Consider the following 11581-nt stretch of genomic DNA (forward strand, 5'->3'; position numbering starts at 1 on the left):
CATTATGCCTGTCAAAGTGTGTCAGCTTAGCCATTTCAGAACCTCTGCTAAAATCATCCTAGTATTTGTAACGACCATCCAGTGCAGCCATGTATTTTTTGACTTGGCCACTAGCACACCTCATACAGTACAGCTAGTCAATCTGTCACTGACTTTTTAAACCAGTATAATTAATTATTTAATTGAGCTGTTGGTGAAATTTAACAAAATCATGGAACGGCTGAGGTGCCGCTGGGGAGAAGTTTGGGAACTGAAGCGGTGTTCATCTAGCCATCCAACTAGATATCAGTAACGCTTTAGAAAACAGAAGAAGTTATTACTAGTTTTTATTGTGTTACTCTTAATTTGCACATGTTCTAATGTTAAATTGTGTCATTTATTCTAAGTCAAAGTACACTTGCTACCCAGATAAACAGCTTTAAACATTTCTTTGGACTGCCTAAGACTTTCACACAGTACTGTATGTCTTAGAACATAAGAAATTTACAAATTAGAGGAGGCCTTTCGGCCCATCAAACTCATTTGGGAAGAACTTAACTAATAGCTCAGAGTTGTTAAAATCTTATCTAGCTCTGATTTAATCATCTCTCCCAATATAATATTGGGATAATTTATTCTCTTCAGAGGCCTCCATAGAATAGTGCATCCATCCCCTCACTTATGTTCAGACAGTCAGAATAACAACAGCATCATCAATTTCACAGCTAGATTTAAAAATTGCTTTAACATAGAGTGATTACAGAAAAAAAGGTAAACAAATATTAACAAGATTATTAAAACGTAATAGACATATTCGTCATTCAGACATATTGCGCTTTTTTAAGAGCAGAAGGGATACATTAAATCACGATTATATTTTGTCCATAATATATATATATATATATATATATATATATTTACATATATATATATATGGTGGTGCAGTGGTTAACACTGTTGCCTCACACCTCTGGGACCCAGGTTCGAGTCTCTGCCTGGATTACATGTGTGTGGAGGTTGCATGTTCTCCCCGTGTCCTCGTGGGGTTTCCTCCGGGTACTCCGGTGTACCCCCACAATCAAAAACATGCTGAGGCTAATTGGAGTTACTAAATTGCCCATAGGTGTGCATGTGAGAGTGAATGGTATGTGAGTGTGACCTGCGATGGGCTGGCCCCCCATCCTAGGTTGTTCCCTGCCTCGTGCCCATTGGGAACTGGGATAGGCTCAGGAACCCCCGCGACCCAGTAGGATAAGCAGTTTGGAAAATGGATGGATGGATATATATATATATTTATAATTTTACATCATTATAAATGAGACCTATAAGTGATTGCTAATTACTGTTAACTAATGTCCTGTAATCAGTGGAGGCACACGGACACTTTGGCCAGTTATCCTATTTCTTCAGCGCCAGCCCAACACCCAGCACCACAGACAGTGACCTGTGTTACTGTGACATCTGGTTCCTTCATTGGCTCTATTTATTTTTCTAGAAATAACTAATTGGCTCTTCCAGACTATATGAAGAGAATATTTTATTTTTATTTAGACTAAGAAACTACAGAAAATCAGCTCTGCATGTGATCTCCCCTTTACTGCTCAAGGAGGGCACACACACATCAACAAATATCAATGCAACAATTACAGATGAACAATTTCTCACAGCTTCAGAAGAAGTCAGAGTTCTGTGTAATTCAGAAATTGTCTAAGACCTCTGCTAGAACATTTTCTGCACTTCAAAATAAATGACACCTGGGTCCATTAAAAGAAGGTGATGCTGCCTGAACCACCAGCCAAGGCTGGGAGGAAAGGGAGGAACACTAGTAAAATGAAGGAAGAAAAGCAGCCCACCCTATCTCATGGTCACGGATACAAAAGTCAGGGAGTGTTAAGAAGAAGACACCACACTTAACACTAGAATTCCTGGAAAAATGAGGCTCTCCTCCCAAGGAGCCCCCCCTCTTACTCCCCTCACAAGCTGCCCGCCCCCTCTCCAGCACCATTAACACCTTTTGTTTTGCAAATGAATCAGTCACTCAGCTGAAGTCATCCCCCAGCCTGAAGTCACTTCTTCAACTCAGGTCTGCACTAAAGAGTTTATCTAGTGATGTATTGTAAGGATTCACATGCTTTGATACATAATAATTTGAAATACAATGGAACCCCCAAATCTACTACGGTAACCGTGGTGTCAATTACACAAATATATTTTGATATAGCAAATACATATATTTTGATGTATGTTCTGTGTCTACAACTATATGTGTAAATGTATGATGAAATAACATGTTATACATGTGCACGCATGTGCATTTCTGATGTAAACACTTCATGTGCCACATGGGAAAAAGTTGCATCATTGATTCATGAGTACAAGCTGCAGGAATATTGACAAAGAATGTGTAAATTTCAAGTATCAGATGGTATAAAGATAAAGAGCATGTGTGTGTATGATAGAGAGAGAGAGTCCGTGTCATTCAAGTGGAAGATACACATTTATTATACAAAATAAGCTCATACACTAAAGATACAAAACCTTTTCTATCCACTAACAGTCATCACACACCCAATGACCCTCCTTCCTACACTTGCGACAGGTGTACCTGTCACACTGCACACATCTCTCTGTACTGTGGTTCCTATTACAGTGACGGAGCACCTGACACTGAGTCCTCTTTCCAGTGGCAAGCTGAGGAACAGAAGCTTGTCTAAGCTGTGTCTTCATTTCTTTTTCAATCTCTTTTTCTTGCATAAATCGACGCCGAAGTTTCATTTTCCCAAACAGAGCCATCTTTAGCCTTCATGCAAAGCGCAGCTGCAGTGTCCTGAGTTCTTACTTAGTGATTCATTTATAATGCATATATCGCGCTAATGTTATGCCAGGGTTCTTTTACCGATATATGTAAATAAATTTATGTTTTAGCTCTAACTTTTACAACTGAATAAGGTTACACAGATTGTTGCAGACATCAACTGTATGTATTTATTATATCAAAAATAACCGATTGAATGTGACCATGGTTTTATGCAGTGAATTACACCAGAGAGAACTTTTGCATTTTAACTGTGTTACGTAACATTCCTCAGCCTTCATTTTTTTCCACAGAATGCAGGACATAATTTACGGTGCCAAACAAAACAGCGGAACTGCATTGTAGCCAATTATTTGTTTCAGTAGTTTTAAGATAAATAGAACATAAAATGGTTGTTTTACTTAGGTAAAAATCCAGTTGAAACAGACTTTATTTTAAAAAAGTTACATTGGCTTTAAGTGATGGCACATGTCGCTTGTGTTAATACTGCTTTGATTTTGAGGATGAAGTCTGAAGTGTAGGTGACATGCAGAAGCATGCAATTTGACGTTTGGGGATTGTAGTTTTTAATGGGACAATTTGAATAAGGAATACTGGTAATATGCTTTTTAAGGGGACAGCACACGAAAATTATAATACAGAGTATTAAAAGAACCGCTCTTTAAAGGAACTGAATTATCTTAGTGTATTTTACATCACAAGCACTCTCGGTCCGTTGGGGAGTCCGTCCCACTGTACTTGGAGAATGCTGCCATGCATTAATCATAAATTTCATTCAGTTGTGGGACAGAAGTTCCCTTCTAATGTTTTCTTCAACATAACAAAGTCCCACGGTAACAAAAGCGCTGAGGCCAGGATCGTTAATTGCAATGTGGGGAATGCAGACCAGCTGGGGTGGGGGATCGTGCTCAGTCACGGTAAAAGGCAAACGGGTAAATTGTGAATACGCTCTTAATCTAACTACAGCTTCTTGAATTGTGGGAGGCGTGTGTAACATAACGTTGTTCCACATACCAATATCACTACGTATCGGTATCGCAAAACAAAGTTTTAAATGTTAAGATTCTGTCATTCTGAAAATCAGAGTATTTAAGACATTATGTTACATAGCGATTTGTGGAGATAAATGCCCTCGGACAGTAGCGTTCATTTCATATTAAGTCTCTTTAAGTCATTGTTTTATGTTATGCAGGATGAATGTGCGAATTTTAATTAATCATCCTTTAAGGGTTATATGCTTACGGTGTTGTATACTATTCTCGGTGAACAAGTTAACTTATAAAAGTCTGTTCCTCTAATTATAGAATAATATATAGAATAATTATACAAGAGCTATAATTATTATGATGTTATTATTTAATTGTGTGGGCCGTGTTGCTTGATTACATTTGACTCTTCGGCACGTGGGACGCTGCCGGTTTGAAAGACGCAGCTTCACTTGTTTTCTGCACCAAGATGACGAGGTACGTTGCTTTTCTGCTCCCATTTTATCGGATAATTTTTCTTATTTAGTATCTGTCAAATTTGCATGTATATTAAAATATGTTTGGTGAGTAAAGTCAGTATATTGCTTTTAAATAAAGTGATTTTGTTCCGGGGTACAATGTTAATTATATTTAAATTTTATGCGCAAAGTGTAGTTGATATTTCGCTTTTCCGCGTGCGCTTTACTGCGCTTAAGTAAATAATTGCGCTTGCTTGTGAGTAAATTAGTTCATTGCTTTTAAATAAAGTGAATATTGTTGCGGGCTACTGTGTTGGTTATATTTAAATTTTATGTGCAAGTCGGCTAGTTTCCTGTGCCGCAAAGTCTAGATGATATTTCACTTTTGCACGTGCGCTTTCCCGCGCTTTCATGTTGCATTCGGAAGAGGATGCGGGTGGTTGCGCTCGGTGCTGCCTACAGCAATGATATTCCAGCAGACCAGGAGAGGGCAGATGTATTGCAACAAACACAGATAAAAGTAGTGAAGCAAGACCTGAAAAGTTTGTTTGGTGACTAAAATCAGTATATTGCCATTTAGTAAAATTTAAAATTGTTCCAGGCTTCTTTCTTGATTATATGTAAATTGTATGTGAAAGTTAACTAGTTTCCTATGCTATAATGCAGTTGTTCATTGCGAAGGTGTCAGTGCAGAACTGAATTCCATGTGCCAGGAGTGACTGACAGCTCTATTGTATTGCTTGTGTGTTTTTCCTCATTCAGAAACAAACGAATTGCAAAAGCTGTCAGCTGGAGCAACGATCGATACTGGGCAACTTGGGACAAGTGGATGGAAGTGATTGACTGGGAAGATGAGGAAGAGCTGTGCTCCCCAGCAGAATCACCCTCTGACCAGGCTGACCGTTCCATCGTGTCACACACCCGAAAGCCAATTGCCAAGGCAGTTAGCTGGACGGATGATGTGTATTGGGCAGCCTGGGACAAGTGGGATGAGATCATCTGCTGGGGTGAAGAAGGAGAGTGCTCCCCAGCAACTCCACCCATCAACCAGCCTGGTAGGGATAAGGGGTTAGACATGCATGGGTTAGAGGTTTTTCTGTTAAATGAAAGGACAGTCTCCATAAAGCCTGCAGATGACCACCAAGACAGGCTGAAAATAGGAGCCGTAGTGGTCGACCTCTGCCAGTTTGAGCTAGATGGTGTAAATGATAAATTTGAAATTGTCGAAATACAAATTGGAGAGGTCAAATTGGAGGAGACTGCAGAGAGGGGTTTTAATTCAGAATTTGAATTGGAAATTATGGATGTGGAGATAGAGGTTGTAGACAGTGAATTCCAGCTGAATGCTCTTAATTGGGAAATTGCTGGAACTAAAGTGGACAAATTATTAGTGGAACACCTGAACATAAATAATCTAGAAGCAGGCAGTGTGAAGGTGTCCACATCAAATGGGAATGTGGTATATGTCAATGGTATGTGAGTGTGTTTGGTAATGATGGGTGTGAATGGTGTGTGTAAGTGGTGTGTGTGTGTGTATGAGAATGGTGATTGAATGGTGTGTGTGAGGTAATGGCGTGTGAGTGAATGGTGTGTGTGAGTGACAGGTGTGTGAATGGTGTGTGTGAGGTAATGGCATGTGTGAGTGAGTGTGAGTGGTAATGGCGTGTGTGAGTGAATGGTGTGTGTGAGTATATGGTGTATGTGAATGGTCTATGTGTGTGTGAATGGGGAGTGAATGGTGTGTGAGTGACTGGTGTGTGTCTGGTGTTTATGAATGGTGTGTGTGAGTGAATGCTGTGTGAATGGTGTTTATGAATGGTGTGTGTGTGAGTGAATGCTGTGTGAGTGACTGGTGTGTGAATGGTGTTTATGAATGGTGTGTGAATGAATGGTGAGTGTTTGTGTGTGTGTGTGTGTGTGTGAATGATCTGTGTGTGTGAGCCTGCCCTGTGATGGGTTGGTGTCCCATCCTGGGTTGTTCCCTGCCTCGTGCCTGTAGCCTCTGGGATCCATCTGACCGCCTGTTCCAAAAGGCAAATTGATCCCCACATCCCTGAACAGGAGAAGCGGTTTTAGAAAATGGATAAATGTTCCCAGAGGTGTGAGGCAACAGTGCTAACCACTGTACCATGCATATGTATAGGATATGTAGAAGAATACCTGTTGCAGTTATCTGATGTGTGTGTTTTTCACTCTCCCTGCCGGCCCCTGGAGGTTTGGGCTTCCCCTTTGAGTCTGGTGCCTCCCAAGGTTTCTTCCTTCTAGGGAGTTTTTCCTTGCCACTGTCGCCTATGGCTTACTCACTGGGGGCTTTGGGTGGGGGTGCTCTAAAGCGCTTTGAGACAATGTAATGTTGTGATATCGTGCTATACTTTGTTGTGTAATTTTCTATTTACTCATGCAAATAAATAATTGTTTGATAACAAAAAGCACTTGTTTCATTCTTTTTACTGCGAGCATATCAGTCACTTCCCTTGTGCTCCTGCATTCAAAAATGAAAGTTTGTCCTGCCCTGCACTTAATTGCCATGGATTCTACGGGAATGCAGACCTCTACTTTGGTGGAATCCTGCTGTTGTTGTAGATGGTCTGCTCAAACGCTTTCACATTGTGTACAAGCAGATTTGTTTCTGTATCTCTGTAGAGAAGCATTCTTTTCTTCTACCTGGCAAATCCACAAATATAATAGCAATCCACCAAGGTGCAAGTGCACCTAGCTCTTAAAGAAAATGTTAGAAAAAATTAGTTTATAGCATGTTTAAACCATAAACACAGCAGTGACTGAGTACATCCCTTGTGGACCAGGCGCCTGGCTTTGACTATTTTTCTGCCATTAAACTAGCAAAGGTGGCTTGGCCATGACGTAAAATAACTTGTGCCTTTAAATTGTTAAAAAAAAGTCCTGTGTGTTGTAAAGTGAGGTATGAAACAGATACCAGGTCGTTTCAGTAACGGTCAGCGTACGTTTTCTTCATGTGATTTTGTGGTTTCAAATGTTTCATTGGAATCAATAGTATTTGCCAATTCCAGTTGCCAGGTAACTTCAATAATTTGAATAGAATACATGATAACATTTTAAACTAGATTACAGTTAATTGTTATTTTTCTGTTTAAAAAAGACAATTGCTGTAATTTACATACGACAAAACCTGTAAAAGACATTTTGGAATTCTTTTCTAAATGAAATGAAGGTACTTTGTTACTCCCCTTGGGGAAATTCTATTTTCACCTACCCCATTTTGCCCTACTTGACACATGGGCACAGACGAAGGTGACAGCAAGCCTGGCAGCAAAGGGCAGCCACCTGTAGGGACACCCATGGAGCTGGGGGTTTTACAGTGATTAACAGCAATTTTGCAATACTTTTCTGGCAGTTTTTTTTGCTAGGAATTTACAGTCAATTCTACACTGAAACAGACGTCATTCCTAAGCGCAGCATGGACTGCTTCTGGACACAGTATCAAATGCGACTTCCAGAGTCACTTGAGTAAGCTGGAGATGCTACATCCCCGGGTAAGATTACCTGCAGTAGGCAGCCTACCAAAAGAGGGCCTTTCCTGTTCCCTTGGTGAATTAGAAAACCAGTGGAGAGAGCTCTCCTGTTGCAGTTTCACAGAGATGAACAACATGGAGAACTTTGGATTGAGGTTTTGCAGTATGAGGGTGCTGAAGGAAAAAGGAGTTTTAAAGACATTGGTCTGCCTGTACTGCAGATTTTGTCTCTGCCCATTTCAGATGTTCATGTAAAGCGTGAATTTACTAATGTGACATTCCTTAAATATAACCACCGAAACAGAACGGTTGTAAATTTGCTGTCCAGATTGGTAGATGTACAACTTGGACTGCAAAGAGATGGACTGACACAGAGGCGGAGCTATGGATAGGCCTGGGTGGGATTGACAGCTGGGCCCACCCATTCAGATTAATGAAATTACATTTTTTATATATAAATTACCGGCTTCTAACTGTTCCTATACATCACTGTTGTTACTGTGGCAAGTACAATAGAATGTGTGAGCTCCCTCTAGTGGTGCTCTAGGTAGAACACCACAGTCGTAGGTGTATTATTGTTGCAGTCACCATGTTGTAAATATATAAGCCAATTTAAGAAAATTTGGGGTAATGAGTTTCACTCAGAAGTCCATCCATCAGCCACTTTTCCATATTTAAAGGCTGCAGGAGGATGCTCACATGGAAAAAAAAGACTAATTCATTTCTTTATCCAAAACTATTTCTTTCCTCATTCATTAAAACGAAAAGAGCTTTAACTTGTGCGTGCATTGCTTCATTTTAAGCAGCATTATGGAGTATCATTGAAGATAGAAAAGTTTATGAAGGGTCTGATTTTCGACATCTTTTACTCCTGGTTTGGGCTATAAAATTGGAAGGAGTTGCCAAACATGACCGTGCAGGGTCTGCGCTGTTCTCATCTGTGAACAGTGTGTGGGTTTGTGGGTCAGGCATAAATTTGGGGGGAGGGGCTCCCTCCAGCAGTAAAATAGGGAGATATCCCCCAAAATAATATAATTCTTCATATTCAAAAAAGTACAGATAAAATTAATCTATCTCACCAGTTAATGTAAAGTTTTTTCACCCCAAGCACACCTACCCTTCCCGAAAATGGTTTAGTCTGAAGTCCTGCTCTGGGGTACGTTTCCTATACCACGATGCACTTTGCAAAAGACAAATATATATCAGGAAAATATATAGCAGGAGATGAAAGAAAAAAGATACATTCTGCGGGCCATGGCTGCTGCCGCCTGGCAGAGGGTATGAGGAGGAAGTGCAGGGACGATGTCAGCATCACCAAAAGGATGGTTGCAGCACTCTGGAGGGAGCAGGTGAGGTGGGCTGGGGGGAGCACCAGTCTGCATTCTCTCACTCCTGGGGAGGACCGAGTATTGGCCATCCTAGATCTCAGAAGCACTTGAGGGAGTCCCGGGGTGCATAAATCTCTGTAGTCTACCCACCTCCCAGACATCTGTGCTTTCTACTCCCCAGCCACTTCCTCTTGGCCCACCAACATTTGTCCCCCTGTAGTGTGATCACCAGGGTTCCTCAATGTGTGGCACCTCCACACCTGGCTCCTCTACATCAGCCATCCCTCCTATAGGCCCCTCTACATCAGGGCGACACTGTCCCCTGAGTCCCCAGAATACCTTTCAGTCTGGTAGATCACCAAACCCCAACCATCCTGCTTCCTTGTCACCACACGCCCCTCCTTCCCCCCACGCACTCAAGCCCACTGGTGCAGAAACATTCGCTGCCAATGTAGTGAAGAGCTCCTCAGGTCTGAAGGTGGAAAAAATATCTGTTCTGAGGGGCATCCGGGAGGAACCGGCAGCCCTGATGGAGCAGTATGAAAGACACCATAAAGAGGTGATCGCCTACCGGAGAGAGACACTGGCCTTACTGGCCCAAAGGGTCAGGAGGCCCAGTGTGACAATATACTGTATCTCCCCACCTCTTAATGTCAAGGGCGCCTCCAAGGGGCGGCCACATCCCTCCTTGGAAACCTCTGGCCACCCCTGTGGCAGCCCCCAAATATGGCTGTAGAGAGATTGTTTTATAGCGAAAGCTGTGGTGCACTCAGGGACCATTAACTGTGTAGCACCTGGGGCCTGCATCATGAAACTGAAAGTCTGAGTTAGAACAAAAGTTTTAGCCTAATAAAGTCAAACAAATGCAATGCGCGATCATAAAAATCATGCCTGTAAGAAGGCTCCTGCAGTTTTAAGGGCGCACCGGTGCATGCAAAGGACTGTGGGTGCACTGTGGGGACACCGAGGCACGCGCTGACAGCGTGTTAGAACTTAAAGTTTTTCCTGGTCAGCAATATATGGAAGTCCTTACATTATATGTATGTATTAAGTTATATAATTGTGCTATGTAATTACCGAATGACGCTAAACTCATTTAGTTTGGCTTTAATTATGCTGATGTTTAATGCCGGTGTTGTGCTGCAAACTGCCCCTCTGCCACGGATTGTAATCTTTCATTTTAAAGGAAGTGTAACTTCATTTATCTTGCTTTAAGCAAACTGAAAACTCACATTACTTGTTTATAATGATATTTTACAGACAAACCTGAAGTTAAGATTAACTACCTCCTGTAAAACGTCGCAAATGTGACATGATTTAAAGGCGACAGTAATGCTTCGCTTTTCGACGACAGACGCCTTCAGTCGCAAGAAGTGTTTCATTTTCTTGAATAATATTTTTGATACTTTGTTGAATTAATTCTGCCTCGATATTTTTGATATTCTGTCTTCTTTTCATACTTATAATGCGGCGAATAGCTTCATACTCGGCACATCACACCTGGAAATAAAATAACATCGAACTAAGCAACAGAAGTAATCAGAACATAAGAACATAAGAACTATACAAACGAGAGGAGGCCATTCGGCCCATCAAGCTCGCTTGGGGAGAACTAAACTAATAGCTCAGAGTCGTTAAAATCTTATCTAGCTCTGATTTAAAGGAACCCAAGGATTCAGCTTGCACTACATTATCAGGAAGGCTATTCCATACTCTGACTACACGCTGCGTAAAGAAGTGCTTCCTTAAATCCAGCTTGAAATGTTCTCCCGCTAATTTCCACCTATGGCCACGAGTTCGTGTATTTAAACTAATGCTGAAGTAACTATTTGGTTGAACAGCATCCAAACCTGTTAGAATCTTATATACCTAGATCATGTCCCCCCTCAATCTCCTTTGCTTGAGACTGAACAGATTTAGCTCAAGTAACCGTTCCTCGTATGACATTCCTCTAAGACCAGGAATCATTTTTGTAGCCCTACGCTGCACCTTTTCTAAGGCCACAATGTCCTTTTTAAGATATGGTGACCAAACCTGCACACAATATTCTAGGTGAGGTCTCACCAAGGAATTGTATAATCTTAGCATTACCTCCCTTGACTTAAACTCCACACACCTGGAGATATACCCCAACATCCTATTGGCCTTTTTTATTGCTTCCCCACACTGGCGAGAATGGGACATGGAAGCATCAACATACACACCAAGGTCTTTCTCATGATCAGCTACCTTTATTTCAGTGACACCCATGAAATACCTGTACTTTATATTTCTGCTCCCTAGATGGAGTACCTTACATTTATCGACGTTAAATTTCATCTGCCAGGTATCGGCCCAGTCACTAATTAAATCAAGATCCCGCTGTAGCTGCTGAGCCACTAATTCAGTATCTGCTACACCACCCACCTTGGTGTCATCTGCAAATTTCACCAGTTTACTGTATATATTGGTATCCATATCATTTATGTAAATTAGGAACAATAGTGGTCCTAAAATCGAACCCTGCGGTACCCCACTATGAACG

The 11581-nt window shown here is 41.3% G+C and overlaps 1 protein-coding gene across 1 annotated transcript; it reads left to right on the plus strand.

The window, feature by feature from the left end:
* The first annotated feature begins 4237 nt into the window (after window positions 1–4237).
* Window positions 4238–6565, plus strand: LOC125728150 (uncharacterized). Its single transcript, XM_049005223.1, has 2 exons — window positions 4238–4257; window positions 5001–6565. Exons 1-2 carry the CDS (start codon window positions 4250–4252, stop codon window positions 5716–5718), a joined length of 726 nt encoding a protein of 241 aa, XP_048861180.1. The 5' UTR covers window positions 4238–4249; the 3' UTR covers window positions 5719–6565.
* The last annotated feature ends 5016 nt before the right edge of the window (window positions 6566–11581 follow it).

This window comes from Brienomyrus brachyistius, unplaced genomic scaffold (genome assembly GCF_023856365.1).
Source record: "Brienomyrus brachyistius isolate T26 unplaced genomic scaffold, BBRACH_0.4 scaffold172, whole genome shotgun sequence".
Classification (NCBI taxonomy): Eukaryota; Metazoa; Chordata; class Actinopteri; order Osteoglossiformes; family Mormyridae; genus Brienomyrus; species Brienomyrus brachyistius.